The sequence below is a fragment of the Ursus maritimus genome, unplaced genomic scaffold (genome assembly GCF_017311325.1).
Source record: "Ursus maritimus isolate PB19 unplaced genomic scaffold, ASM1731132v1 scaffold_18, whole genome shotgun sequence".
Taxonomy (NCBI): Eukaryota; Metazoa; Chordata; class Mammalia; order Carnivora; family Ursidae; genus Ursus; species Ursus maritimus.
The window spans coordinates 47,783,126-47,808,497 of NW_024424230.1; the positions used below are offsets into that span (position 1 = coordinate 47,783,126).

General features: G+C 34.4%; 1 protein-coding gene across 13 annotated transcripts in view; it reads left to right on the forward strand.

Moving 5' to 3' along the window:
- ESCO1 (establishment of sister chromatid cohesion N-acetyltransferase 1) overlaps positions 1-25,372 on the forward strand; it is a 71,917-nt gene that overhangs the window by 17,178 nt on the left and 29,367 nt on the right. For 7 of the 13 annotated variants that reach the window (XR_568578.2, XR_568581.2, XR_568577.2 and 4 more), the window contains exons 2-8: positions 1,332-1,428; positions 9,517-9,619; positions 9,862-11,986; positions 16,943-17,057; positions 19,441-19,501; positions 20,789-20,903; positions 23,895-24,026. Coding sequence is in view for 10 of the 13 variants with exons in the window: in XM_008690611.2 (XP_008688833.2) it covers positions 10,445-11,986; positions 16,943-17,057; positions 19,441-19,501; positions 20,789-20,903; positions 23,895-24,026 (1,965 nt within the window). In the remaining 3 variants the exon portion in view is untranslated. Of the gene's footprint in view, positions 1-86; positions 149-1,331; positions 4,795-9,516; positions 9,620-9,861; positions 11,987-16,942; positions 17,058-19,440; positions 19,502-20,788; positions 20,904-23,894; positions 24,027-25,372 lie in introns of those variants that run through there. The other 6 variants (XM_040632667.1, XM_040632669.1, XM_040632668.1 and 3 more) reach the window with 6 other exon arrangements.

Sequence of the window (25,372 nt, forward strand, 5' to 3'; positions counted from 1 at the left end):
GTGGGAAGGGCAGAAGGAGAGGGAGAAAGAATCTAAAGCAGACTTCCCTGCTGAGTGTGGAGCCCAACTCGGAGCTTGATCCCACAACCCTGAGATCATGACGTGAGCCGAAATAAGAGTTGGACCCTCAACTGACTGAGCTTCCCAGGTGCCTATTAAAGTATATTGGGTGATGTACAATCTAAATATTTTTTTTCCTTCCTTTGTAAAATTTTTTTTATAATCATGGGGTGCCTGGATGGCTCAGTCAGTTAAGCTTCTGCTTTTGTGTAATGCTAGATTAGTGATGGTTTAGCGTGAGGGGCAGACTAGAATTGAAGTGGTCCTTAGCACACCTTGAACAGGTGATTGACAAATACTGTTGAGTTGTATATCAGTTTATCTCTTTTATAAGGTAGGTTCCAACTACCAAATGTATTAAAATACTTAGAAATTGGAAGGAGTAGATAGAAGAATATTCATCATTTTAAAAAATTATAATCACTAGTGCTAAAGTACTAAAGGAATATGAATGAGGTTTTTTTTTTCTTTTCTTTCTTTTTTTTTTTTTTTGTTATATTTCTGGGGCTTAATCTTTGGTAAGTTTAGAGCTTCTCAGAAAATAAAAATTAATTGCAATATGTATTAGCTATTGCTGTATAAGAAATTGTCCTAGAACTCAGTGGCTTAAAACAGCAGTTAATTATCGATCATACATCTGCAGAGCAGCTGTGGGTTAGGTGACTTAGGTTAGGCTTGGTTGAGCAGTTGTGGGTGTGGGTGGGCTTTATTTCTTTCTCACTGTGGGTTGGGCTTGGCACCTCATTTGGGGTTTGGCTCAGTTCTCTTTATGTTTATTCTGGGGTCTAGGCTGAAGGGCTGCTGCCTTCATCTGCCTGGTGAAGCTTTTCTCATGGTGATGGCAGAGGTACAAGAGGGCAAGCCCAGCTGCTCAAAGACATTTCAAACCTCTGCATCATTTCTGCTAATATACCATTGGCTAGAGCAAGTTAGATGGCTAAGGTTATGGGGGCAGGGAAGTATACTCTGCCCACCATGAGGCCAAAGGAAGGCTTATGGCCAAGCTTAGCATCAGTTGGGAAGGGAAATATACTCCCTTCTGTGGAGTGGAGGTTTGGAGGTGGTGATTATATTTGAAGAAAAACCTAATCTATTATATGGTGTAAAAATGAGATACGTGATGCTTTACATTGTTATTTAGACAGTTGTTTAACTTAGTCTAGCTTAGTCTTAAGTTGTTTTAATATATGAGCTAGTAGACAATAGTATTTTTATATTCTTATGTGTTTTAATATTGTTTTACTTTAGTTATAAGATTTTTTTTTTTTAAGATTAATTCCCAAACACAAGAAGTTGTTAGAAGCATCATTCATTGGAAACATCAGTCAACTTAAAGAAACAGTGATATGTGATTTCTGTCTCAGTAAGGTAAGTGGCTTATGCTTTTATAATTTAGTGCCTTCCAAGATGAATTAGTCAGTGTGCCAAATATAACTTTATATTTTCAGAGAAATATAACTTATATTTTAATTTTGATTAGGTTTATGTCTACATAATAAAACATTTGAGTGGGTATATAGTGAAGAGTAAGTTTTTTCACACGCCTGACACTTGGTTTTGTAGTTCTCTTTCCCAGAAATCTTCACTATTATATTTATTATGTATCTTTCCATACCTGTTGTGTGCATAAACAAGCGTATGTTTCTATGCATTTCCTTTCTCCCACTCTTTTTCTAAAAAATTGCTATTTTTACCCTCTTCTGTACCTTGCTGTTTTTTGGCTTAACAGTGTTTCTTGGTTGCAGGTGTAGGTCCATTTCAGTTACTTACAGCACTATTTTTTTTGACAGCTTTATTAAAGTATAATTTATGTACAGTAAATTTCACTCTCTACAATTTGGTGGATTTTGACAGACATACACACTCTTGAAACCACCATTACAGTCAAGACACAACATCTCCATCACTTCCAAAAGTCTGTCTCTCCCTCTTCTCCTGACCTTAGGGAATGACTCATCTGCTATCTTTTACTGTAGATTACAGTTGACCCTTGAACAACATGGGTTTGAATTGTGTGGGTCCACTTATGTGGATTTTTTTCAATAAATGTATTGGAAAAATTTTTTTGAGGTTTGTGACAATTTGAAAAAATCTTGCAGACAAACCGTGTAGCTTAGAAATACCAAAAAAAATTAAAAAGTTAGGTGTTTCATGAATGCATAAAATATATGTAGTTTATTACTTACTACCGTAAAATATTCACAGATCTGTTATAAGAAGTTAAAATTTATTAAATGTTTGCAAACACTTACCCTACATTGCATTATTTACAGTAAAAAACTGTAAACAAACATAAAGATGTAATATTTAATCATAACTGTATAAAATTAACTATAGTATATACTGTACTGCTGTAATAATTTTGTAGCCATCTCATGTTGCTGTTGTGGTGAGCTCAGGTGTTTGAGTCCGCTTAGAACACCGTGTGATGCTAATCATCTCTGTGTGAGCAGTTTGTCTTTGCAATAAATTGCTTATCATAGTAAAAAGTGATCTCTGCAGTTTTTGCATATTTTTCATCATGTTTAATGAAATACTGTAAACCTTGAATAACACCATGGGACCCATTTGAAGTGCCACTAGTGATGCTGAATGTGCTCCCAAGAAGCAGGGAAAAGTCATGACATTACAAGAAGTTGAATTGCTTGATAAGTACCATAGATTGAGGCCCTCAGCTACAGTTGCACAGCAGTTCAAGATGAATGAATCCAGTGTAAGGACCATCGTAGGAAAAGAAAAGGAGATTCATGAAGGTGTTGCTGCAGTTATGCTAGAATGCATCAAAACCTTGTACTTTTTGAAAATACCTTTTTATCTTCTATTGAAAATGCAGCTTTTATGTGGGTGCAGGATTGCTGTAAGAAAGGCATACCTATAGACTCTAATATGATTTGTGGAATGATGAAGTCATTATAGGACAACTTAAAGCAAAAGGAAGGTGAAGGGTTCTAAAGCTGGAGAATTTAGTGCCAGCAAAGGATGGTTTGATAAGTTCAGGAAAAGGTTTGATTTTTAAAATGTGAGGAAAACAGGAGAAGCAGCTTCTGCTGACCAAGAGGCAGCAGACGAGTTCCCAGATGCCATTAAGAAAATCATTGAGGAGAAAGAATATCTGCCTGAACAGATTTTTTAAATGCATACAAAAAGTGCCCTATTTTGGGGGGAAAAATACCACAAAGGACATTTATTAATAAGGAAGAGAAATGAGCCTTAGGATTTAAGGCGGGAAGGGATAGGTTAATTCTACTGTTTTGTGCAAGTGCAGTTGGGTTTATGACCAGGACTGTCCTTATGTAGAAAGCTGCTAATCTCCAAACCTTGAAGGGAAAAGATAAATACCAGCTGCGCGATGTTTTGTTTTTTGTTTTTTTTTTTATAAATCTCTACATCCAAGGTGGGGCTCGAACTGATGACCCTGAGATCAAGAGTCTCATGCTCTACTGACTGAGCCAGCAGGCACCCCAGACTTTGTTTGTACGACAAAAAGATCTGGACAACCAGAATCCTTTTTCGGGATTGGTTCCATCAGTACTTTGTCCCTTAAGTCAGGAAGTCCCTTGCGTGTAAGGCACTGCCTTTTAAAGTTCTTTTGATCTTAGACAATGTTCCTGGGCACCCAGAACCTGATGATTTCAACACCAAAGGCATCAAAGTGGTCTACTTGCCTCTAAACACAACATGTCTAATTTAGCCTCTAAATCAGGAGGTCCTAGGACCTTTAAGGCTCATCATACATGGTACTCTCTAGAAAAGGATTTTCAACACTATGGAAAAGAACCATGAAAGAATATCATGAAAGTCTGGAAAGATTGCATCATTGAGGATGCTATCATTGTTTATAGAACAAGCTAGGAAAACCATCAAGTTCAAAACAGTAAATTCCTGCAGGAGAAAAATGTCTAGAAGTTGGGTATGACTTCACAGAATTTACAACAGAGCCAGTCAAGGAAATCGTGAAAAAGATTGTGGATATGGCAAAAAAAGGTGGGTGTGAAGGGTTTTAAGATACGGATCTTGGAGAAATTCAAGAGCTAATAGATATCACACAAAAGGAATTAACAGAAGATGACTTGATGAGGATAAACACATCTGAACCAGTGCCAGACGATGAAGAAGATGTGGATGAAGCAGTGCCAGAAAACAGATTGACATTAGGCAGTGTGGCAGAAGGATTCCAATTATTCAAGACTGTGTTTGACTTCTTAAAGGATATGGACCCTTTTGGATATGGGCACAGAAACTAAAGCAGGTGGTAGAAGAAGGATTGGTACTGTATAGAAACATTTTTAAAGAGATGAAAAAGCAAAAATGTCAGACAGAAATTACAGTGTATTTTTGTAAAGTACACCAAGTTGGCTTGCCTCTCCTGCCTCCCTTTTCACCTTCACCTCATCTCTCCCTGATACGCCAAGACCAGCCCCTCCTCTTCCTCCTCCTCCTCCTCCTCCTCTTCCTCAGCCTGCTCAGTGTGAAGAGTCAAAACAACAAGGATGAAGACATTTATGATGATCACTTCTAATTAATCACTTCTAGTAAATAGTCATCATACCATACAGTTTTATCTGTTGTGTGTGAGTGTCTTCGTGTGACAATCTAATAACTGTATGGCAAGAACTGTCTGAGACATTTTCTGTCATCATCATCATCATCATCATTGCTTAAGTATTCATCGTGTAGAAAATCATGTACAAGACTTGTATGGAAGTGGATAGCCTATCCTTACATAGGAGTAAGGTGAGTGATATTTAATATAAAATTAATAATGTGTTAGTTTTCTTACTGTTTTACAACTTTGCTTTCAAAGAATTACATTACTGTACAGTATGCTTCTCTCTCGTAATTGGAGAAACTGTATATCAGCCTATCATCACAGGTAAGTGGTGTTTAGAAAAAAATGTGTTTGCAGTGTTGTGTTAATGAATATGACTGTAATACTGTATGACATAAAAATTGTATAACGATTCATTCATTAGTGTATAGGCTAGTCCAGTGTGAAGCAATTGATCAGTTACACTAGGGTACTGTAAAGCAGTTATATTGCTCCTTCATTATCAGTGCGTGAATTGTTATATCTGTAAGTAAATACAAATTTCTTTTTTACATCTTTTCATTTTTGCTGTCTAGTGTTGGTAATAGCGTATAATATTTAAGGTGTTTTGTATTATTTAGGGCAATATTGACGTAGGTCCTGACTGATGATGCATCTTGTAAAACAACGATGTAAACTTACAGTATCAATACAGTACAGTACTGTAAATTTATTTTCTTTTCCTTATGATTTTCTTAACATTTTCTTTTCTCTAGCTTTATTTTAAGAATACAGTATATAATGCATATATCACAAAATATGTGTTAATTGTTTATGTTAAGGCTTCTGGTCAATAGTAGGCTATATTAGTAGTCACATTTTTGGGGAGTCGAAAGTTGTATGCAGATTCTTGATTGCACTGGGGTTCGGCGCTCCAACCCCTGCTTTGTTCAAGGGTCAACTATAGTTTGCTTTTTCTAGAATTTCAAGTGGAATCATACATTATGTACTCTTTGTGTGCACCTTTTTTCACTCACCATAATGGTTGTGAGATTCATCAGATTGTTCCAATAGTTTGTTCCTTTCGATTGCTGAGTATTTTTCTGTTATGTTATTGATATACTACATTTTACTGATCCATTCACTTGACCTTTTTTTTTTTTTTTTCAGATTTTGGTTATTGCGCATAGAGCTGCTTTGAGTTTTTTTTTTCTTTCTTGTAAGATTGATATATTTAGTAGAGAGCACGTGCACAAGAGAGCACAGTGGGAAGGGGGAGAGGGAGAGAATCTCAAGCAGACTCTGCTCACCATGAGCCTGATGTGGGGCTTGATCTCTCAACTCTGAGATCATGACCTGAGCCAAAATCAAGAATTGGGCACTTAACCTACTGAGCCACTCAGGCGCCCCTGCTCTGAAGATTTTTGAACATGGTTTTTACATGGTCATATGTAGAATGAGTAGGAGTCTTGCTTAAAAAAAAAATCTTTGTCTACACTAAAGATTTTTGCCTTTGTTTTCTTCTTGAGTTATAGTTTTATATTCATTTCTTTGGTCAATATCAAATTGTTTTTGTGGGTTGTATGAGGGAAGGGTTGATGTTCTTTTTTTTTTTTCCTTCTCTTTAGATTTCCAGTAGTTCTAGCACCATTTTTTCAGACTTTGTTTTCCCCATGGATTTGTGTTGGCACTTTTGCTGAAAATCAATTGATCATAAGTGTATGGGTCTGTTTTTGGATTCTCTATTCCATTGATCTCTGCTTCCTTTATTAGTATTACAGTGCCTTCATTACTGTAGATTTACAAGTCTTGAAGTTTAGTAGTGTCAGTATTGCAAAAAAAAAATTTTTTTAAGGCTTTGACTGTTGTACATAGTTTTTGCATTTCCATGTAAGTTTTAAAATCAGGTTGTCAGTTTCTGTATAAAAAGACTGGAAATTTTGCTTGGAATTGAGTTGATGTGATTGCGTGGTATTCTGTTGGGTGTATATATAATTGGGTCAATTATATAAGTAGTTTATAGTGATGGCTGTTTGCTGGGGTATTCAGTCTTTTGATATAGTGTTGCAATTTTATATTTCTTTGTGTCTTTGAGCACTTGTAAATGGGTGTCTGTAATATAAAGTCTTGGAAATGGAACTGTTTGAAATTTAACATTTATAATTTTGATAGGTACTGCGGAATTGCCCTATCTAGACATTGAATTATCTGCACTAATGGAAGAGTACCTGTCACAAACCTTTGCTAAGACTGTGTTGTTAAACTTCCTGACCTTTGGCCAGTCTGATAGGTGAAAAATTGTATTTTGTCTTGGTGTAACTTAAATTACTCTGTTATTATCAGACCAGCCATCTGTGGTTTCTTTCCTGTTAATATCGCATGGTAATTAGCTTTTGCTGTTTCTTGCCAGTGTATTTTCCTAGTTTTGTTCCTCAAACCTGGCTTCTGGTTTTTCTGACAAGGCTTGAAAGTTTTTCCCCACTCTGAAAATAAATATTAAAATTCTGCCACATTTTAATTTGCTGTATTTTAACTTCTAATTAATTTTTAATGATTAAATTTTTCCTGGATATAACCTCACTCTTAAACCAGAATTACCCAGATGGTTACCTACTTGTCCTGACACAATTTTTTTTTTTTAAGATTTTATTTGACCTAGAGCTAGAGAGGGCACACAAGCATGGGGAGTGGGAGAGGGAGAAGTGGGACTCGATCCCAGGACTCTGGGATCATGACCTGAGCTGAAGGCAGTTGCTTAACAACTGAGCCTCCTAGGCATCCCCTGTCCTGGCACAAATTGTTGAATAATCTTTCCTTCATTAATTTGAAAGTAATTAATACTGCCTTTATATGTACTAACTTCCCTTACACACTTGGGCCTATTTTTGGAGTCTCTTTTCTCTTGTCTATTGATTTGTTGAAACTAAATTGCTAATTATTACGACTAAGTGACACAAATCTACACCCCATTACTTTCTAAGTTTGATTTGTGTATGTGTGTGTTATAAACTGGTATGTGGTGTTTTCTTCTATTAAGTATTTCAGCTGATTATTGTTTATTTAAAGCTTTTGATTTTGATTTTTAGTTTTTAAAAATTCATTCTCCTTTATAAATTCACATACTAAAAGTTTTTTGGTGGTTTTTTTCTTCCTTGCAAATAATAATTTGCATGTATAGTGTGTACGTGGTCAAGATTTTTTCCCCCTCTCTAGAAGCTTGAGGGTCATCTTTTTGTCCTCATGATATGCTTTTAACATCTTTTTTTTTTTTTTTTTTAAGATTTTTAAAATTTATTTGTCAGAGCCAGTGAGCACAAGTGGCAGGCAGAGGGAGAAGCAGGCTCCCCGCTGAACAAGGAGGCCTGCGCTTAACCTGACTGCACCACCAGGCACCCACCTCTCTTCTAATGCTTTTATTGACTTTTTCATTTCTTTTATATTTTTAATTTTCATGTGTTCCTTTTTTACTGTGAATGTTCTTGTATATTTGTTTCATGGGTAGATTAACTTATTTTTAGTTTTTGGCTTCACATAGTTTGTTTCTGCCAAGCTATTTTGTTTCCTGTTTTGTTTTGTTTTCATTTTAAGGTTTTCCTCATGTATTGTGATTCTTGTTTATTTGTTCAAAGTTACAAGTGAGACACTAAAAACTGATTTGGAAGTTTTGTATGTTTGGATGGTGGGTGCGCTGGTAGTTTCTTGACTGTAGGGTGTGAGTGTTTGCGCGCGCACGTGCCTCTGCATACTTACTGGGTATTTTTTTAGTTCTTTTATCTCTAGGCCTGTCAAATTCATTAAAAAATGGTCTTCCAGTTTCCTTCCAGGAAGGTACAGTCTTGGCTGCTTCCTTTAGGAGTTTCTTCATTAGGCAAGGAGGACTTTAGGTGGAGGGAGTTGGTTTCAGCACTGTGTATACTCCTACTTATTCTGGAACTCAGTCAGTATGATACTTCTCCCCCCACCTGTCACTCTTGACCCCCCCAGACGAAAGACCTTTTGTTACACTCTTTCCAGAGACTTATACTAGGGTCTTCAGGGATGCAGGCAGTTTTCTGGTACCAGTAATTGGAATGGCAGTCTTGGAATCTTTCTGCTTTTTTGAGTCCTGTTTTCATCCTCATCTCCTGTGGAGCCTGGGACTGGCAATTCTTGAGTTTTGGAGAAGTCTGTGGTTTTAAGTAGAGCTGCTTCTCGGCTTTCCCCATTTCCAGCTTAGGATTCAAGTTTTCTTGAGTCTAGAGGTTGTCATTCTTTGTAGCTTCCGTATTTTTTATTTTTACCATTTACTCTTTTTCCTTCGGGTTATGGTTTTGTCTTGTTTTAATCTCTTGCTTTTTTAAAGTAGGTTTTACGTGAGTGTAGAGGAAAATGTGTGTGTGCTTAAATCTGCCTTTTAAGGGCTCCTGGGTGGCTCAGTCGTTAAGTTCTGCCTTCGGCTCAGGGCGTGATCCCGGCGTTCTGGGATGGAGCCCCACATTGGGCTCCTCAGCTGGGAGCCTGCTTCTTCCTCTCCCACTCCCCCTGCTTGTGTTCCCTCTCTCGCTGGCTTTCTCTCTCTCTGTCAAATAAATAAATAAAATCTTTAAAAAAAAAAAAATCTGCCTTTTTAACTGTGTGTCAGTGTTTTTCTATGTACATGTAGTTAATGTGCACTCTTTTCCCTCAAAATAGGATTTTACTTTATCAGTTTAGCCCATTATGTGTATGTATTATGAATTGTGTTTTGTATTTTAAAACTTTTTTTCTACAACATAAAATGGACCGTTTACTTCAGGTTAGAAATACTAAAATTAAGTGGTATTATCAGGTGAGTTCTGAAGATTAATGATAGGGCAGCATAAAATTGTGAAGTGTTATATTTGATGAGTAGTGAATGAATAATTTACATCTTTGCACTTTTTAAACATTTTAAAATTTTTTTTTTTTAGGTGGTGTGTAATGTGTTAAGAGGATACTTTAAGGAATGATTTTGCCAAATTTTCATGAGTTATGGTGGCTGAAAGATCAATTCTGTCTTGTGGGAAAAGAGTTGTAAGTAACTTCAAGGAATAAAACTGATTTTCGACTATTCTGTGCTTATATAAAACAAGTTATTGATTACTTATAAGAATGTATTTGGGATACCTTATTCTGTTAGCCTTAAATATACAGACTAAATAATTAAAAAGGAGAAGCTAGGCTTATATAAATCAATATTATTTCTGTATAGTCTTAGCATTGCCATATTTTTTGGATTGTACAAAATTTAATTTTAATTTTTTTTAATTTTTCAGAAATGGCAGCACAAAAGGAAATCTATATTAATAGAGTATTATATTAAACGAAAGAGGTTAGATAAGAACTTTAAACTAACAGTCTCAGCAAACAAGGAAAGAAACCTGTTAGCTGTAAGACATGTTTCAAATGAATCGAAGTCCAGTAACTGTAGACTTCAGAAGAAAAAAGTTTTCAAAATCTTTGTCAAAACAGGTCAGTGATAAATAACTCCTCCAGTAATAGGGCTAGGCCTGAATACCATTATTAATTGAAAAATTAACAAAACAGATTGAACCTGAATTAAGTTTTTTTCATAAAAAGTTCTAAAAATATCAAATTAGAATTAAATTTTCCTCAAATTTCTATTGCCTTGTCCAGAAGTAAAGCAAATATCTTTCAGCCTTCATACTAGCTTTTCTCATGTCCTAGGGATGACCGAAACCTTACTTGAAGCAAACTAGTATTTTTGTTGAAAATGTACATCAGCCTCAAAGTTGATTTTTAAGACCTCCTCAGTAATAATACTAGACATTCAGCATTCACCTACCAGGACACGAAAATCCTCTCAAAAACTACTCAAAAGGAGGACCTTACTCAGGAATGATGTCCATTCAGGAGAAATCAAAAGAAAATTCCTCCAATGTTATTAAAAAAAGTGAAGATAAGAATTTAGAAACACAAATTCAAGGTTCTCAAACGAATCTGGCAAAAAAATCGGGCCCAAAGGAAACTGTAAAATCACTGGTTAAATCTTATAGTGAGAGTAAAATAAATCAACCTGAATTAGGAACATGCATGAGTACAAGGTCAGCAAAAGCTGCATCCAATGATAAAAAAGTTAGTAAATCCATTAATAAAAATATGGTGACTGTGAAGGGACATTCACAACAAGAATCTACAAAAAAGAAATTACCTCAGAAAAAGTCAGTGCATGGAGCTCCTAAATCAAATGAACAGCTTAACCGGAGATCACAAAGACTACAACAGTTAACGGAAGTTTCAACAAGGTCTCTACGTAATAGAGAAATTCAGGGTCAAGTTCAAGCAGTTAAACAGACTTTGCCACCAAGAAAAGAGCACTGTAACAATTCTCAAAGTAAATCTTATAAAGTTAAAACAAATCAAAAACACGTGAAAAGAAAAGTACCAGAAATAAAGTCTGATTCTAAAGAGGATGAAAATCTAGTAATTAATGAAGTAATAAATTCCCCCAAAGGAAAAAAACGCAAAGTAGAGCATCAAACAGCTTCCACTTGTAGTTCTCAGTGCATAAAAGGATCTGAAAAGTGTCTTCAGAAGAATGCTAGAAAAGAGGAAACAAAATCTGTGCCTGTAACTTCTGAGATAAAAAGATCAAAAATGGTTACTTCAGCAGTCTCTAAAAAGAATGAGGTGAAGAAGTCCGTTTATACGCAAGTGAATACTAGTGCAAAATCCCAAAAAAGTCCACAGCCATCAGTGCCTGAACAAAGTGTAGATAATGAGCTGGAGCAAGTTGGAAAGAGCAAACGAGGTAGCATTCTTCAGCTCTGTGAAGAAATTGCTGGTGAGATTGAGTCCGATACTGTAGAGGTAAAAAAGGAATCTTCACAAATGGAAAGTGTAAAGGAGGAGAAGCCTACAGAAATAAAATTGGAAGATAATGAAAGACAAATACTTCATCAAAAGGAAACAAATCAGGATGTTCAATGTAATCGTTTCTTTCCCAGTAGAAAAACAAAGCCTGTGAAATGTATATTAAATGGAATAAACAGCTCAACTAAAAAGAACTCCAACTGGACTAAAATTAAACTCTCAAAATTTAACTCTGTGCAGCAAAATAAGTTGGACTCTCAAGTCTCCCGTAAATTGGGCTTAATACGAACCAGTTTTTCACTCCCAGCCTTAGAAATGCATCATCCAGCGACTCAAAGTACATTTTTAGGGACAAAGCCACATAATGATAAAAATATAGCTTGCCAGCAGGAAGAAATGAAAGAAATTAATTCTGAAGAAGTTAAAGCTAATGATGTTACAGTCGAAGTTAATAAAACCACAAAAAGGGCTCCTGAAAATTGTCATTTGGATAATCAGATAAAACCACCTCCTGACCCACCGTTGGATAACCAGATGAAAGAGTCTTTTGAATCAGCACCAGATCAGGTAATTTATTTTCATTATGCTCAGTAGAGGTACATGAGTACTTTCTATTAAGTAAGTTTTTACAGCATATTTTAGCTTAAGAGTCAAGTCATAAAAGACAGGAGTCATTTGTTAAGGTATCCTATTCAGTTGTTAATAGTGTTTTATTAACTCAGTCTTATAGTGAGTGATAGAACTTACTGGTTTCTTTAGATTTCTGACATTTACATAAATGCTTCTCATTGCTTCCTTATTTTCACCTTTTTTATTTTATATGAAGCATAAGCCTGTTGAATTCTAGCTTTTCTTTTTCTTTTTAAAAAAGTTTTGAGTGTAATTGACACACAGTGTTATGTTAATTTCTGGTGTACAGCATAGTGATTTAACATCTCTACACGTTATGCTTTGCTCACAAGTGTAGCTACCACCCATTATCATACAATGCTGTCATAATATCATTGACTATATTCCCTATGCTCTACCTTTTATTCCCATGACTTATTCATTCCATAATTGGAAACCTCTCACTCCCCTTCACTCCTTTTGCCCATTCGCTTACCCCCTAACTTTTCTTTTTTTTTTTTTTTCTTAAAGATTTTATTTATTTGATAGAGAGAGACAGCCAGCGAGAGAGGGAACACAAGCAGGGGGAGTGGGAGAGAAAGAAGGGAGCCCGATGCCGGGCTCGATTCCAGAACCCTGGGATCACGCCTTGGGCCGAAGGCAGATGCTTAACGACTGAGCTACCCCCCAACTTTTCTTTCACACACTGATTTGCTTTTTCTTTAATTGGGACCACAGAAACTATGTTTCATAGTGGCTAAAATACAGAAATTAAACTTGGGCCTTATTTTGACCAAATTGTTAAAATTACTTTCAGCTGGCACATATCGACCCCTTTTTTCCACCTGATAAAATTGAAAAATTAAACATTTCTAGTAGTAGGGATGCCTTTTAAGTTTGACTTGTGTGACCATTTTGAACTGTTGGGCAAATAAAATGTCTGAAAGATGTAAATAATTCAGTCTTCAGTTTAAGAATAAAGTTGTAGTGGCGAAGGATTTTTCAAAATGGAAAAGTAAATTGAAAAACAATCTAAAAAAAGTAAATGGAATCTAATAGCTAGAAGAAACTTAGTGATTATCTGAGGAAGTAGTTTGAAACTAAAAGCAGCTGAGCCAGTTTTTTTTTCAAATTGAATCATAGGTTAAATCCCAATATATAAACCAATAAGCAGAAATTTTTTATGCATAGAACCATACAGATTTGAAAAACTTCACTAATTTGTTTCAGGTGTTTAGTTTGATAATGAGGAAACTGAGCGCAGGCGAGGAATGTAATTTAGGTCACATGTTTGAGGGCAACAAATAGGATTGAATTTTCAGGTGTTCTGATTCTCAGCCCAGCATTTTTTCTGCAGTTACGTACTTTGAACATTAGGTCATTTGAGAAAAAAATCATCATGAGACAAGAGAAAAGTCAAGTCATCCTAAAGTTTTGGGAATGATTTAAAGTTCTCTTTAGGGAGAGATATTTTGTTCTAGGAGCAAATTCGAATGAGTGAGGAGTCTGGGCTTTATGCCAGGAGCCATGAAAATAGATCATTGTCTGTTCTCGTGGAGTACAAATCAAATTGAAGGGAACAGATACCATATGGTACTCTTAGATTTTATTTTCTGAACAAATGGGAATGAAAGTATCAATTAGAAGATAATTATTCAAATCGTGATAGTAATTAGAAGTAAGTAGTGAGTGGTAGTGTAACAAATGTGGCTTCCATCAGAGATGGGGTGGCTTTCTATTCAGGGTATGTTTTGTCAGCAGATTAATAGCTATACTCCAGGTGTAGCTGCAGAGTTTATCTTCTACTCCTTGCTACGTAAATACCTGTCAAAACTCAATTTGTGAAGTAAGTCATGGGAGTAAAAGGTACAGCATAGGGAATATAGTTAGTGATATTGTAGTAGCGTTGTATGATGACAAATGGTAGGTGCACTTGTGAGCGTAGCATAATGTATAGAGAGGTGTTGAATCATTATGTTGTACAGCTGAAATTAATGTAACATTGCATGTCAACTAAAATAAAAATTAAAAAGAAACCCTCAGTTTGTGGAGAATTATGTTGAAGAATAAGAAATGTAATCCTTTGTAGTAAACTACTAGAATAGAGATGCTTACTTAGATCACATTATTTTGACCTATAATATTGCTTTTACTGGAATGTACTTTGGATTTGTACAGTCCCTCTCTCTTGAGGTGTATTGTGAGAAACCGCCCTATGAAACTTGTGTTAAAAATTTTATTTACATTTGTAATTCTTGAATATTTCAAACATTCAGAATACTACAGAAACTAACATTACACTTGTGTCTACCACCCAAATTTGACAAAAACTAACATTTTATTGAATTCAGGTCTTTTAAAATAAGAAAAGTACGTTACAGGTACAGAAAAAAGCTGTATCTCCCTCTTCTTTCCATTCGGCTCTCTTCCAGAGTTAAAAGTGTTTGTGAAATTGGTGGTAATCTTTTTTTATTTTTATGATATCACTGTGTATGTGTATATATATCCATAAAGAACACTTAGCACTGTGTGTGTTTTAAATGTTTTATATGTGTTCTTAATGTTATAATGTTTTAAGTGTTTAAATGTTAAACGTGTTTTAAATGTTAAATGCTAACATAGTTGGTGTGTGTGTGTCTGTGGTTTTTTTGCAACTTGGTTTTGTGCGGTCAACATTTGATACTTACCAGTACATGGGTATTTTAATAGCTGTAAATGAGTATACCACAATTTATTTAAAGCCCTTTCAGGTTGTTTATATTTTCACCAGTACCAGTGATGTGATTGCTTTCACAGAGTGTCAGGGAATGTGGTAACCATGTCAGTTCAAGACATAGTTGTGCCTGCTGTGTCCAAGACATTGTGCTAGGGCTACAGAAGAGGAAACGTTTCCTGCCTTTAAGGAATTTCCATTGTAGCAGTCACTTAAGAGATTTTCTTGCCATAAGCACCAAGAATTGAGGTAGCTTAGTTTAACCATCATAATAGCTTTTGGTTAATGACATAATAGCCTTTGGTGAACACTGCCTCTTTGTTAGTCAAAGGAGAGCTTCATAGAATTGTCAACACAATCTACACTGTAGTTTCTCTTATTACCTGCATATTACAGGTGAGGAGAATGAGGCTTAGAAATTTAAGTAACTTACCTGAGTGATTTACAAGTGGTAGAGCTAGGATTTAAACTGAGATTGACTGGCTTCAGTGTTTAGCCGGGTTATACTTGGGAAGGAAGGAGAATATAAAAACAAACCTTACATCATACGAAATCTTTTTCTGTGGCTGCCTGTAATTTCTATGTTAGTTTCAGCAGTACTGAGAAATGATGATGGTTGATAAGGCTAAGCATATGGTAGGCCTTCTTTTAATCCTTTGGGCTGAATTTAGATTATTTGAACATGGTGCACCTGGGTGGCTCACTGGGTTAAACATCAGACTCTTGATTTTGGCTCCGGTCATGATCTCAGGGTTCTGGGATCAAGCCCCTTGTCAGGCTCCTTGCTCAGTGGGGAGTTTGCTTGAGATTCTCTCTCTCTCTCTCTCTCTCTCTCTCTCTCTCTCGGCCCCTCCTCCCACTCTCACATGCTCTCTGTCTCTAAAATAAATAAATCTTTAAAAAAAATTATTTGAGGGGCGCCTGGGTAGTGCAGTCGTTAGGCATCTGCCTTCGGCTCAGGGCGTGATCCCGGCGTTGCGGGATCGAGTCCCACATCGGGCTCCTCTGCTGGGAGCCTGCTTCTTCCTCTCCCACTCCCCTGCTGTGTTCCCTTTCTTGCTGGCTGTCTCTCTGTCACATAAATAAATAAAATCTTTAATTTAAAAAAATTATTTGAACTTTATGAATTTTAAAGCCCAGTTATTTTATGATTTGTTTTTTTAAGCCAGTAACTTACTAAATTCCTTCCTTTTTAGTGGAAATTAATTAGTAATTTGTCATTGTTCTTGTTTTTAATTTTTCTGCTTTTTCAATGACAAAAAATGTTCACTTTTTCAAAAATATTCAAAAATAATGTTACATGTTGAGTGTAATCACAATAGAGATACAGCCAATGTTAATAGAGTTCAGAGTATTTTTTGGTAGTTACTGAGTATCAGCTTTGACAGTGTTATGAATTAGGGGATCTTGGGAATACAAAGATATATATAATATGGTCTTTGCTCTTAAGAGGTACAGAAGATGAATCAAAAACAAGTAACTAATTGGTAATAGTAATAAGGACACAAAAGAGGTAGAGGTGAAATAGATGGAGAATTATTCCAAAATTGGGAAAAGGGCATGGGGAAACTTGGAGAAGGCTTCATTAGAAAAGGTTAATATTTAAGTAATGAGTTGGTACAGGGGGAAAAGTTCTAGATCACTATCCAGTAGAAATGTAATGTGAACCACATATATTATTTAAAATTTTCTGGTAGCTACCTTAAAAAGAATAACACTGGTAGAATGAATATATTTTATTTAATCTATCATATAAAAATACTATTATTTCAGCATGTAATTTTAAAAATTGAGATATTTTACTTTTTTGATAATAAGTCTTAAAAATCTGGTGTTTTATATTTATAACATAATCTCAAATCAGTCATACTAACAACATTTTAAGTGCTCAGTAGTCAGCTGAGGAGTGGCTACTGTATTGGATAGTGCAGATTTAGATAGATTAAATAGGCATATAGAATACATCTGGGGATTTGCAAATTTTTCAATATAGCATGAAAGAGAATAATGGGAGCTGATGCTGAGAGGGTAGCTGTGGGGAGATCAAAAGACTTTTAAGGCATATCAGTGTGAATTACTCCCAACTATAAAGTATTATCTTAAATTTTCTTAGTATGCTAAAATTCACTGAAAGTTTCTTGGGATGAGTCCCAAGGTTGATATGAAGACAAATATTAACATTTTGAATTTTGTATATTCAGAATTTCAGTCTGTGTTTGGAATCCAAGCTTGAAAACAATCCAGTGGGAAATGCCTCTACTGTTTCAACTCTGCTCAGTCAAGCAAAAATTGATACAGGGGAGAGTAAATTTCCAGGTAAAACTTTGAAAATATTATTTGGATTTCTCAGTGTTCAGAGATATTTTTGTCAGTATGATAGGAAACAATACTGATTGCCAAGTAGGCCAGTTAAATCCTTTTGAACTATTGGTGTGTGTTTTTCAAATGTGTGATTATCACCATTCTTTTTTGTTTTTTGTTTTATCTTTACTGCCATTCTTAGGGGTAGAATTGCTTTTCTTTCGTACCTTGTTTAAATTACTTAAGTATGAAAAAAAATAAAATAGCCTGGATGATCAATAACATTGGGTCCGAAACAAAAACAAAGCACATTAGCCAAACGTCAACTCACTTGGACAACTAACTTTTCCTTTAGAAAATCCACTGTTTCTTTATGGTTTTTGTTTGTTTTTTTTTTTTATAATTTTTATTTTGTTATATTAGTCACCATACAGTACATCCCCAGTTTTTGATGCAATGTTCCATGATTCATTATTTGTGTATAACACCCAGTGCACCATGCAATATATGCCCTCCTTAATACCCATCACCGGCCCATCCTAATCCCCCACCCCCCTCCCCTCTGAAGCCCTCAGTTTGTTTCCCAGAGTCCACAGTCTCTCATGGTTCATTCCCCCTTCTGTTTACCCCCCCTTCATTCTTCCCTTCCTTCTGTTTCTTTATGTTTTAAATGTTTTCCCAAAACATTTTTGGGGAACAAAGTATAAAAACAAAGTACCAGCTTACATATATTGATAAATTGTAATAAATAAATAAATAAATAAATAACTTATGATTCTTTGACTCACTACCAAAAGTTCTTCTGTTTACTTTAAATCTTTTATTTTGCTTATGATTTACTTTTTGGAGAAGTTATTAATGAATTGTGTAAGTAAGTGGTAGGAGCTTATTTTTCAAGTACAAAGGCTATTTGTGTTTTTCCACTTCAGATTCTTTAACCCTCAATTACTCAGTTTTTCATGTTAGTGATTCTGTCTTTGAAAGGATTTAGTAAATGCTGCAGGGGCACCTGGCTGGCTCAGTCAGTGGAGCTTACTTAACAAAACAAAACAGAAAAACCCTGCAATTTGGGCAGTTATGCCATACAAAGTCTTTTTTGTGTGTGACCTTGTAAAAAAAATTTTGACAATATGTTGTTTGAGCTATTAGATGGGGATTTGCTCACCTATATCAGATGAAGCCTGAGGGGATATAGAAAAGAAATTCCTAATTTCTGTTTCTCTCTGCTAAAGGAAAGATACTTGGAGCAGTATACTGAGGTCAGATAATGTCTTTTATTGCATATCATTTAACCTTTTCTCTTAGTGGAAGAAAGAGAAGTATAACATAAATATGAGAAATGTACTGCTTATTCATTAGAAAATAAAATGAAATGATTATTGCATTATTTGTGTGATTAGAAACTACAATTAAAAAATTCAGTATAATTATATTATACTGAATTTATATTAGTTTCAGGTATACAGTATAGTGATTCAACAATTCTATACATTACTCAGTGTTCATAAGTATACTCTTAATCCCCTTCACCTAGTTCACCCATTCCTCTACCCACCTCCCCTGTGGTAACCACCAGTTTGTTTTCTATATTTAAGAGTCTTTGTCTCTTTTCTCTTTCTTTGTTTTGTTTCTTAAATTCCTACAGATGAGTGAGATCACATGGTATTTATCTTTCTCTTGACTGACTTGCTTCACTTAGCATTACACCCTCTAGATCCATCCATGTTGCAACTGGCAAGATATCATTCATCTTTATGGCTGAGTAATATTCCACCGCATATATGTATATATACCACATCTTTTTTATCTGCTCATCTATTGATGGACACTTGGGTTGCTTCCATACTTTGGGTGTTTTAAATAATGTCGCAGTAAACATAGGGGTGCATATATCTTTTTGAATTGGTATTTTTGTATTCTTTGGGTAAATACCCAGTAGTGGAATTACTACTATTTTTAATTTTTTGAGGAGCCTTCATACTGTTTTCCACAGTAGCTGTACCAATTTGCATTCCCACCAACACTGCAAGACGTTGCTTTTTCTCTATATCCTCACCAACACTGTTTCTTGTAGACTACAATTTTTTTTAAACAAAGAAATGTTCCCATTTCCATGGCATTTACACAGTTTGCTTTATTGTTCAGTGCCAGTGATTGGTGAAACTAGATCCAGTCTATCATTGGAACCCTTTGTGGCTCTGTAGAGCCTTTTTCTCCCTCTTTTCTGAAGATAATTTCTAGAAAGGAGCTCTAATATAATCAGATGGTTTTTATTAATAATAAAACATTTAATGCATTCTTCTCTTTTTCTTTTTTTCTTTGTTAATGATTTTCAGCTATTAGATGGGGAGGTAGTACAAAGCTAAATGTATAACTCACTTTCTTGATTAAATTACAGGTTCAGCTCCCAAACAACATACTGTACTCAGTAACCAAACATCTAAGACCAGTGATAACAGGTAAGACATTAGTTTAATACAAGAGTAAATATGAGAACTGTTAAAAGATAAACTGAGGCTTTTACAATTTTTGTTTATTTGAACAAAAATCAGTTCGAATTGGGCAGTATCCAATTTCTCAGAAAGGAGCTCCAAGGAGCTATAACGTGAAAGACTTTATAGGCAGAAAGGAGTGGGCATAAGGAAGCTATAACTGGCAAAAAAGCAGGTTGATTATTGCAGTTACTTTCCTTTGGGAGAGATGGCAGAGGCCTTTCAGGCAGATTACCTAACCTAGTGATAATTAGGTGATTCCTGACTGGTTTAAGATTCCATTTCTGGAAGAACCAAAACAGTCTGAGTTTGGTAATACGGGGTTTAGCATAAGCAACTCCGTTTTGGACCTGTTGTCTTGTTTTTAACAGAACTTAAGGATTTTATACTTACACCTTTCAAGTTTGGGGTATTTTTCCCTAAAAATTTGTGCTAGTAATCCTCAGTTTTTCATGTAGAAGGAATGTGATATTCACAAGTTCTGTTTTCATTTTACTTTTTTTTGTGGCTATACGTATGTTTTATAGCTTTTGGTTTTTTTATTTACAGTATTATGGGCATCTTAACTACCTCATTCTATTAAATCTATATTAGATTTCATTGTGTGAATATTCCACTGTTTATTTAACAGTTTTCCACTTTATAGACATTTTGGTGGTTTCTAGTTAATTTCTGTCCAAAAAAAAAGTTCTGCAATAAAAAACACAAGCATCTTTGCCCATTTGTGTTACTATATCTAGGATAAGTTCATAGCTGTAGGACTTAGCCTGCATTGCCGTATTTTCCTCCAGTATGTCTTTTTATACTTCTAGCAACAGTGTTTTGAGAATGCACCTTTCTGCAAACCCCTTGAAGTACTGGGTATTATCAACATGTAAAAGTGTTTTAAGTGTTTTAAAAGCATTCCATACTCTTTAGTGGCAGAATAAAATTAAATCTGACTTATTTTGCTTTACAGATTACTGAAAACAGTATTTAGGACAAACTGTAGTAACTCAGGTGGCTAAAAATTACCCAAAAAACTCAAAACTTAGTCAAATTATAGTAGGCACAGCAGTTTTTTATTTTTTAGTAGTTTTCTTGGGCTTTCTCCCCTTGATTTTTAAAAGGTTATTTTTTTCCCCCTTTGGAGTTGAAATTTGTGAGTGTTGTATAGAAAAAGCTTTTTTTTCTTTTTAGTGATTTGACGTGATAACAGCTTTATAACATTGAATGATGTGATTTTTTTTTTTTTTTTTTTTTTTTTACTTAAAGGGAGACACCACCAAATCATTCTTGGCCTAAGTGTAATTCCCATTTGGAGATAACAATTCCAAAGGACTTGAAACTAAAAGAAGCAGAGAAAGTTGATGAAAAACAGTTGATCATAGTAAGTATCCAACTTGACCTTTTTGGTGAAGGGTTATTATAATCATCTTACTTATGCACATTGTTAAAAAATAACTTCATCTTCTTTTTCAAAGAACCTTTTTTGTCACCATAAATCATTATGGAAATATTTCTGATATCATTACAAACGCCCTTCTGGCCCCCCAGTAGTGAGGCCCTCCTGTCACAAAAACTCAAAATCTCCATGCTTTTAGTTTTATTTATGACAGATTGATACTTTATCTTACATTTCTTTATTTTATCATTTGTTTACTTTCTTAAATATGTCATTTGATATACCTTGTTCTAGTAGTTTATATATTAAAATAACATGGAGCTTAATACGTAAAATATCTGTATTTTAGTGTATTTTGTAATTTTAAAACTTTTATTATAAGGAAGAGAAACTAGTAGTTAATTTGAAATAGAACTTAACCACTCTACAATTTGGTGGCAAGTTGTAGAAGAGAGGGAGATACTTTGATTAAAAAATCTAATTTGAATGAGTGAGCATACTATAAAAAAATGAAGGGGCCCAAAGTAATAGGAAAATTTAGTGTACTTCAGTTAACATTATCAATAGGATTTTTTTGGAGTAGATTATTGATTCTAACCTTAATATAGGGGAATTACTTTGTAAGAATTATCTGGAAATTTTGAGAATTTAATCAGGAAAAAGTTTAATTGAATTTAATAACATTTCTGTTGTTAAATCAATATGATAGTGAAACAGGGTTAGACTAGTAGAATCTAGAGCTTCACTGTCCAATATGGTAGCCACATGTGGCCATTTAGTATGTGAAATGTGGCTCATCAGAGCTGTGATACACTATAAGTGTAAATGTATTTACTGCATTTTAAAGACAAGTACAGAAAAGGGAATGTAAAGTATTTTACTAATAAGTTTTTTTTCTATTTAGTATATGTTGAAATTATAATATTTGGGATATGTTTTGAATAAAATATTAAAATTAATTTGACATGTTTTTGCATCCCTTAACATGACTACTAGAAAATTTAAAATTACATTTGTGGATTGCACTTCTGTTCAGTTGTTCTGGTCAAGAGTTGATGATGATGATGTTAATGATCATGATAGCCCCTAATACTTTTTGAATACATTGTTTTATGTACTCCACTCAGATTAACTTAATTAAGCCTTAGTTTTTAAAGTATGAGGTAGGTACTATTATTTCCTATTTACCAGTTAAGATACTAAGGAAGAGATATTTATTCATTACTGTGAATACTGCCTGCTTGAAGAGATGTTTGTACACTGGTGCTCATTGGTCATAATAGCCAAAAGATGAAAGCAGTCAAAGTATCCATCAAGCATGAATGGATAAACAAAATGTGGTGTATGCATACAATGGAATATTATTCAGCCTTAAAAGAGAAGAAATTCTGACATGCTACAACATGTTTGCACCTTAAGGACATTTAGCTAAGTGAAATAAGTCAGTCAGAGGAAGACAAATACTGCATGATTTCACTTCTCTGAGGTGCCTAGGGTAGTCAAATTCAGAGACAGAAAGAATGGTGGTTTCTAGGAACTGGGAAGGAAAGTGAATTGGGAACCTATTGTTTAGTGGATATAGAATTTCAGTTTTGTGAAATGAAAAGAATTTTGAAGATTGGTTGTACAACAGTGTGAATATACTTAGCACTACTGCACACTTAAAAATCGTTAAGATGGTAAATATTGTTATATATGTCATACTGTGATTACAAAAAAAATTTTTTAGCTGCCTGAAATAAATTTCATGTAACAATTAGTGAATAGTTTGAATCCTTTAGAGTGAACTTCCCTTAAGTTCTATACACAATCTTTTATTTACCATTTGATTTCTCTTTGCTACTTGATCCTAGTTCTAAGACGCTAGAGATCCATTGTCTTAGATCTTATTTTTTGTAGTAATTCAAATTGCACAGTTTTAGAGTAGAAAGAGTAAAGGGATTAGTAGTTAATTCTTTTTAAAGAGTTTATTTATTAGAGAGAGAGAGAGAGAGCACACAAGCAGGGGGACCAAGAGAGGGAGAAGCATGCCCCCTGCTGAGCAGGGATCAGCTGAAGGCAGACACTTGACTGAGCCACCCAGGTGCCCTAGTTTATTCTTTTTTTTTTTTTTTAAGTTTATTGTTATTTATTTATTTAGAGAAAAAGAGAGTGCACTAGTGGAGGGGCAGAGGGAGGGAGTGGGAGGGAGAGAATCTTAAGCAGGCCCTGCACGGTGGAGCCCAATGTGGGGTTCAGTCTCATGACCCTGAGATCATGACCTGACCCGAAATCAAGATTCAGGTGCTTAACCGACCTGAGCCACCCAGATGCCTCTATTAGTTGATTATTCTTAAGACTTAGACCATACTGCTAAAAATTTCTTGTTGAATAAGAACAAGAATAGAAAACATTTTGTGAACAGTTACTATTCTACAGAACAATTATGAATTACTGGAGAATAGATTATTGTAATTTGTACTTTTTAAATATGAAGATAATAGAAAAAATTAATATTACCTTTTCTCAGGAGTTTCTGGTGACATCCAGATATTCTTTCTAATATCTATAAACTAGAATAAAACCATTAAAAAGAACATACTTTTAAGACATTAAAAAAATGAGTCTGTGAAAAACTATTTCCTCTAAGCTTTAACAGTGTAATTATTGCAGATACAGAATATATCTTTGTTCTTATTTGTAGAATATTTCCTGTTTGGTGCTTTAGGACTAAGATTGTAGTGTTAAAAGATATTTCTCAGTTCTTTTCAATTATTAAATGCTGTGAAGCAAGTGATCAGATTACTAAAATGGAAACAGTTCTTAGTAAAATTACACACAGATTTCACAGATTAATGTCTTCTGTTTTAATCAACACTATTTTTTGTTATAGATTAAATACTTCTCACTTTATGTTCCCATTATAGCTATAGAGGCTGTTGTGGAATTATTCCTTTGGAAGGGGAAAAAACCCTTTTGTTTGTTTTTTATAAATAGGATGCAGGACAAAAAAGATTTGGAGCAGTTTCCTGTAATGTTTGTGGCATGCTTTACACAGCTTCAAATCCAGAAGATGAAACACAGCATCTGCTCTTCCACAACCAGTTTATAAGTGCTGTAAAATATGTGGTAAGTGGAGTTCATGGCTTCTAAAATGCAGTATCAGATAACTAGGTCAGGATCTTAAAGAGATGAATTGCAAAATTTAAGACATTAAAAAATTTCTGTTTTTAGAAAGTGATAATTTATACAAAGCCCTTGTATATATGCTGGCTTATTTTAAAACAAAACCAAACATAAAACCAGCTAACTTTTTCTGCCTGGTTTATGTTGTGGGATTTTTTATTTAAGTTATAATATTTAAAGTAATTATTGTACCTCACCTCTTCTAACAATTAATGCTATTCAGCTTGAGTATTTAAAAATTTTTCTTTAATAATTATTAGCTGTTGATAAGCCTATTTAATATTCATAATAGCTTAGCTCTTTTTTTCTGAAAGCTGCTAATGATATATATTATACCAAGTAGATGGTTCGGAAATTTTTCTTTACCTTCTCTTTGCTATCATGAGAGTTTTTCTTTATAAAATTAAAGAAGAAAAATTCTCGAAGGTTAAGATCTCAGAATTTGCTGTATACTTAAAAAAAAATCCCACAAAGTAAATATGTTTTAGTATATATTTTTTTAATGTACGTGCATTTGAGGCACAATGTATGTGCAATTGAGGTACTATTTAATAGTTATTTCTGGAAATGGCAAAATTTTGAATAATTTTGAACCATTTCAGATATCTTGTGAAAATAGTAATTTAATGTAATTGCTGTTTACCCATATCTGAAATGGAATCTATTTTTATTCTATACATGTTACCTTCAGTACTGTACACTCACATTAATAAGACCTCCAGGATATCTGAACTGAGATCACCAATTCATTTCATATAGGCTTTTACATAAGCAACACAATGTTGGATTGTTTAAAGATTTTTATTGGCTTCAGTAAAATTTGTATCCTTACTTTTGGTTGAAGGGTTCATATTCATTGTTTCATTTATCCAGTTACTTCTACCCAAGATAGGTAGGGTTTTCTTTTTTTGCTTCTCTACTGTGGTGATCCTTTATACTCCTTATTTGATCTGCCTTTTCCACACACACCCCCTTCTGTCACTTAACTAAATGCAGTATAAGCTGTGTGGGCATAAAATATCTATAGCTAGATATTGATTTATTGTTTGAAATTTGTACTTTTCCAATTTCACTATATCAATATCCTTACAACTTGAAAACAAAAATAATTCTATCAGTGAAATTACAGAATACTTGGGGCAAAAACATTTTATTTAATATACATAAATCTGGTAGAAGTTAGTTTAAATGAGTTTTCAGTTTACATCATTTGATTCTTGTGATCACTTTTATATTAGATTTAAAAGGCTTACTTCTTCATCTTAAGGTTTGTGAGAGTAATAGTAAAG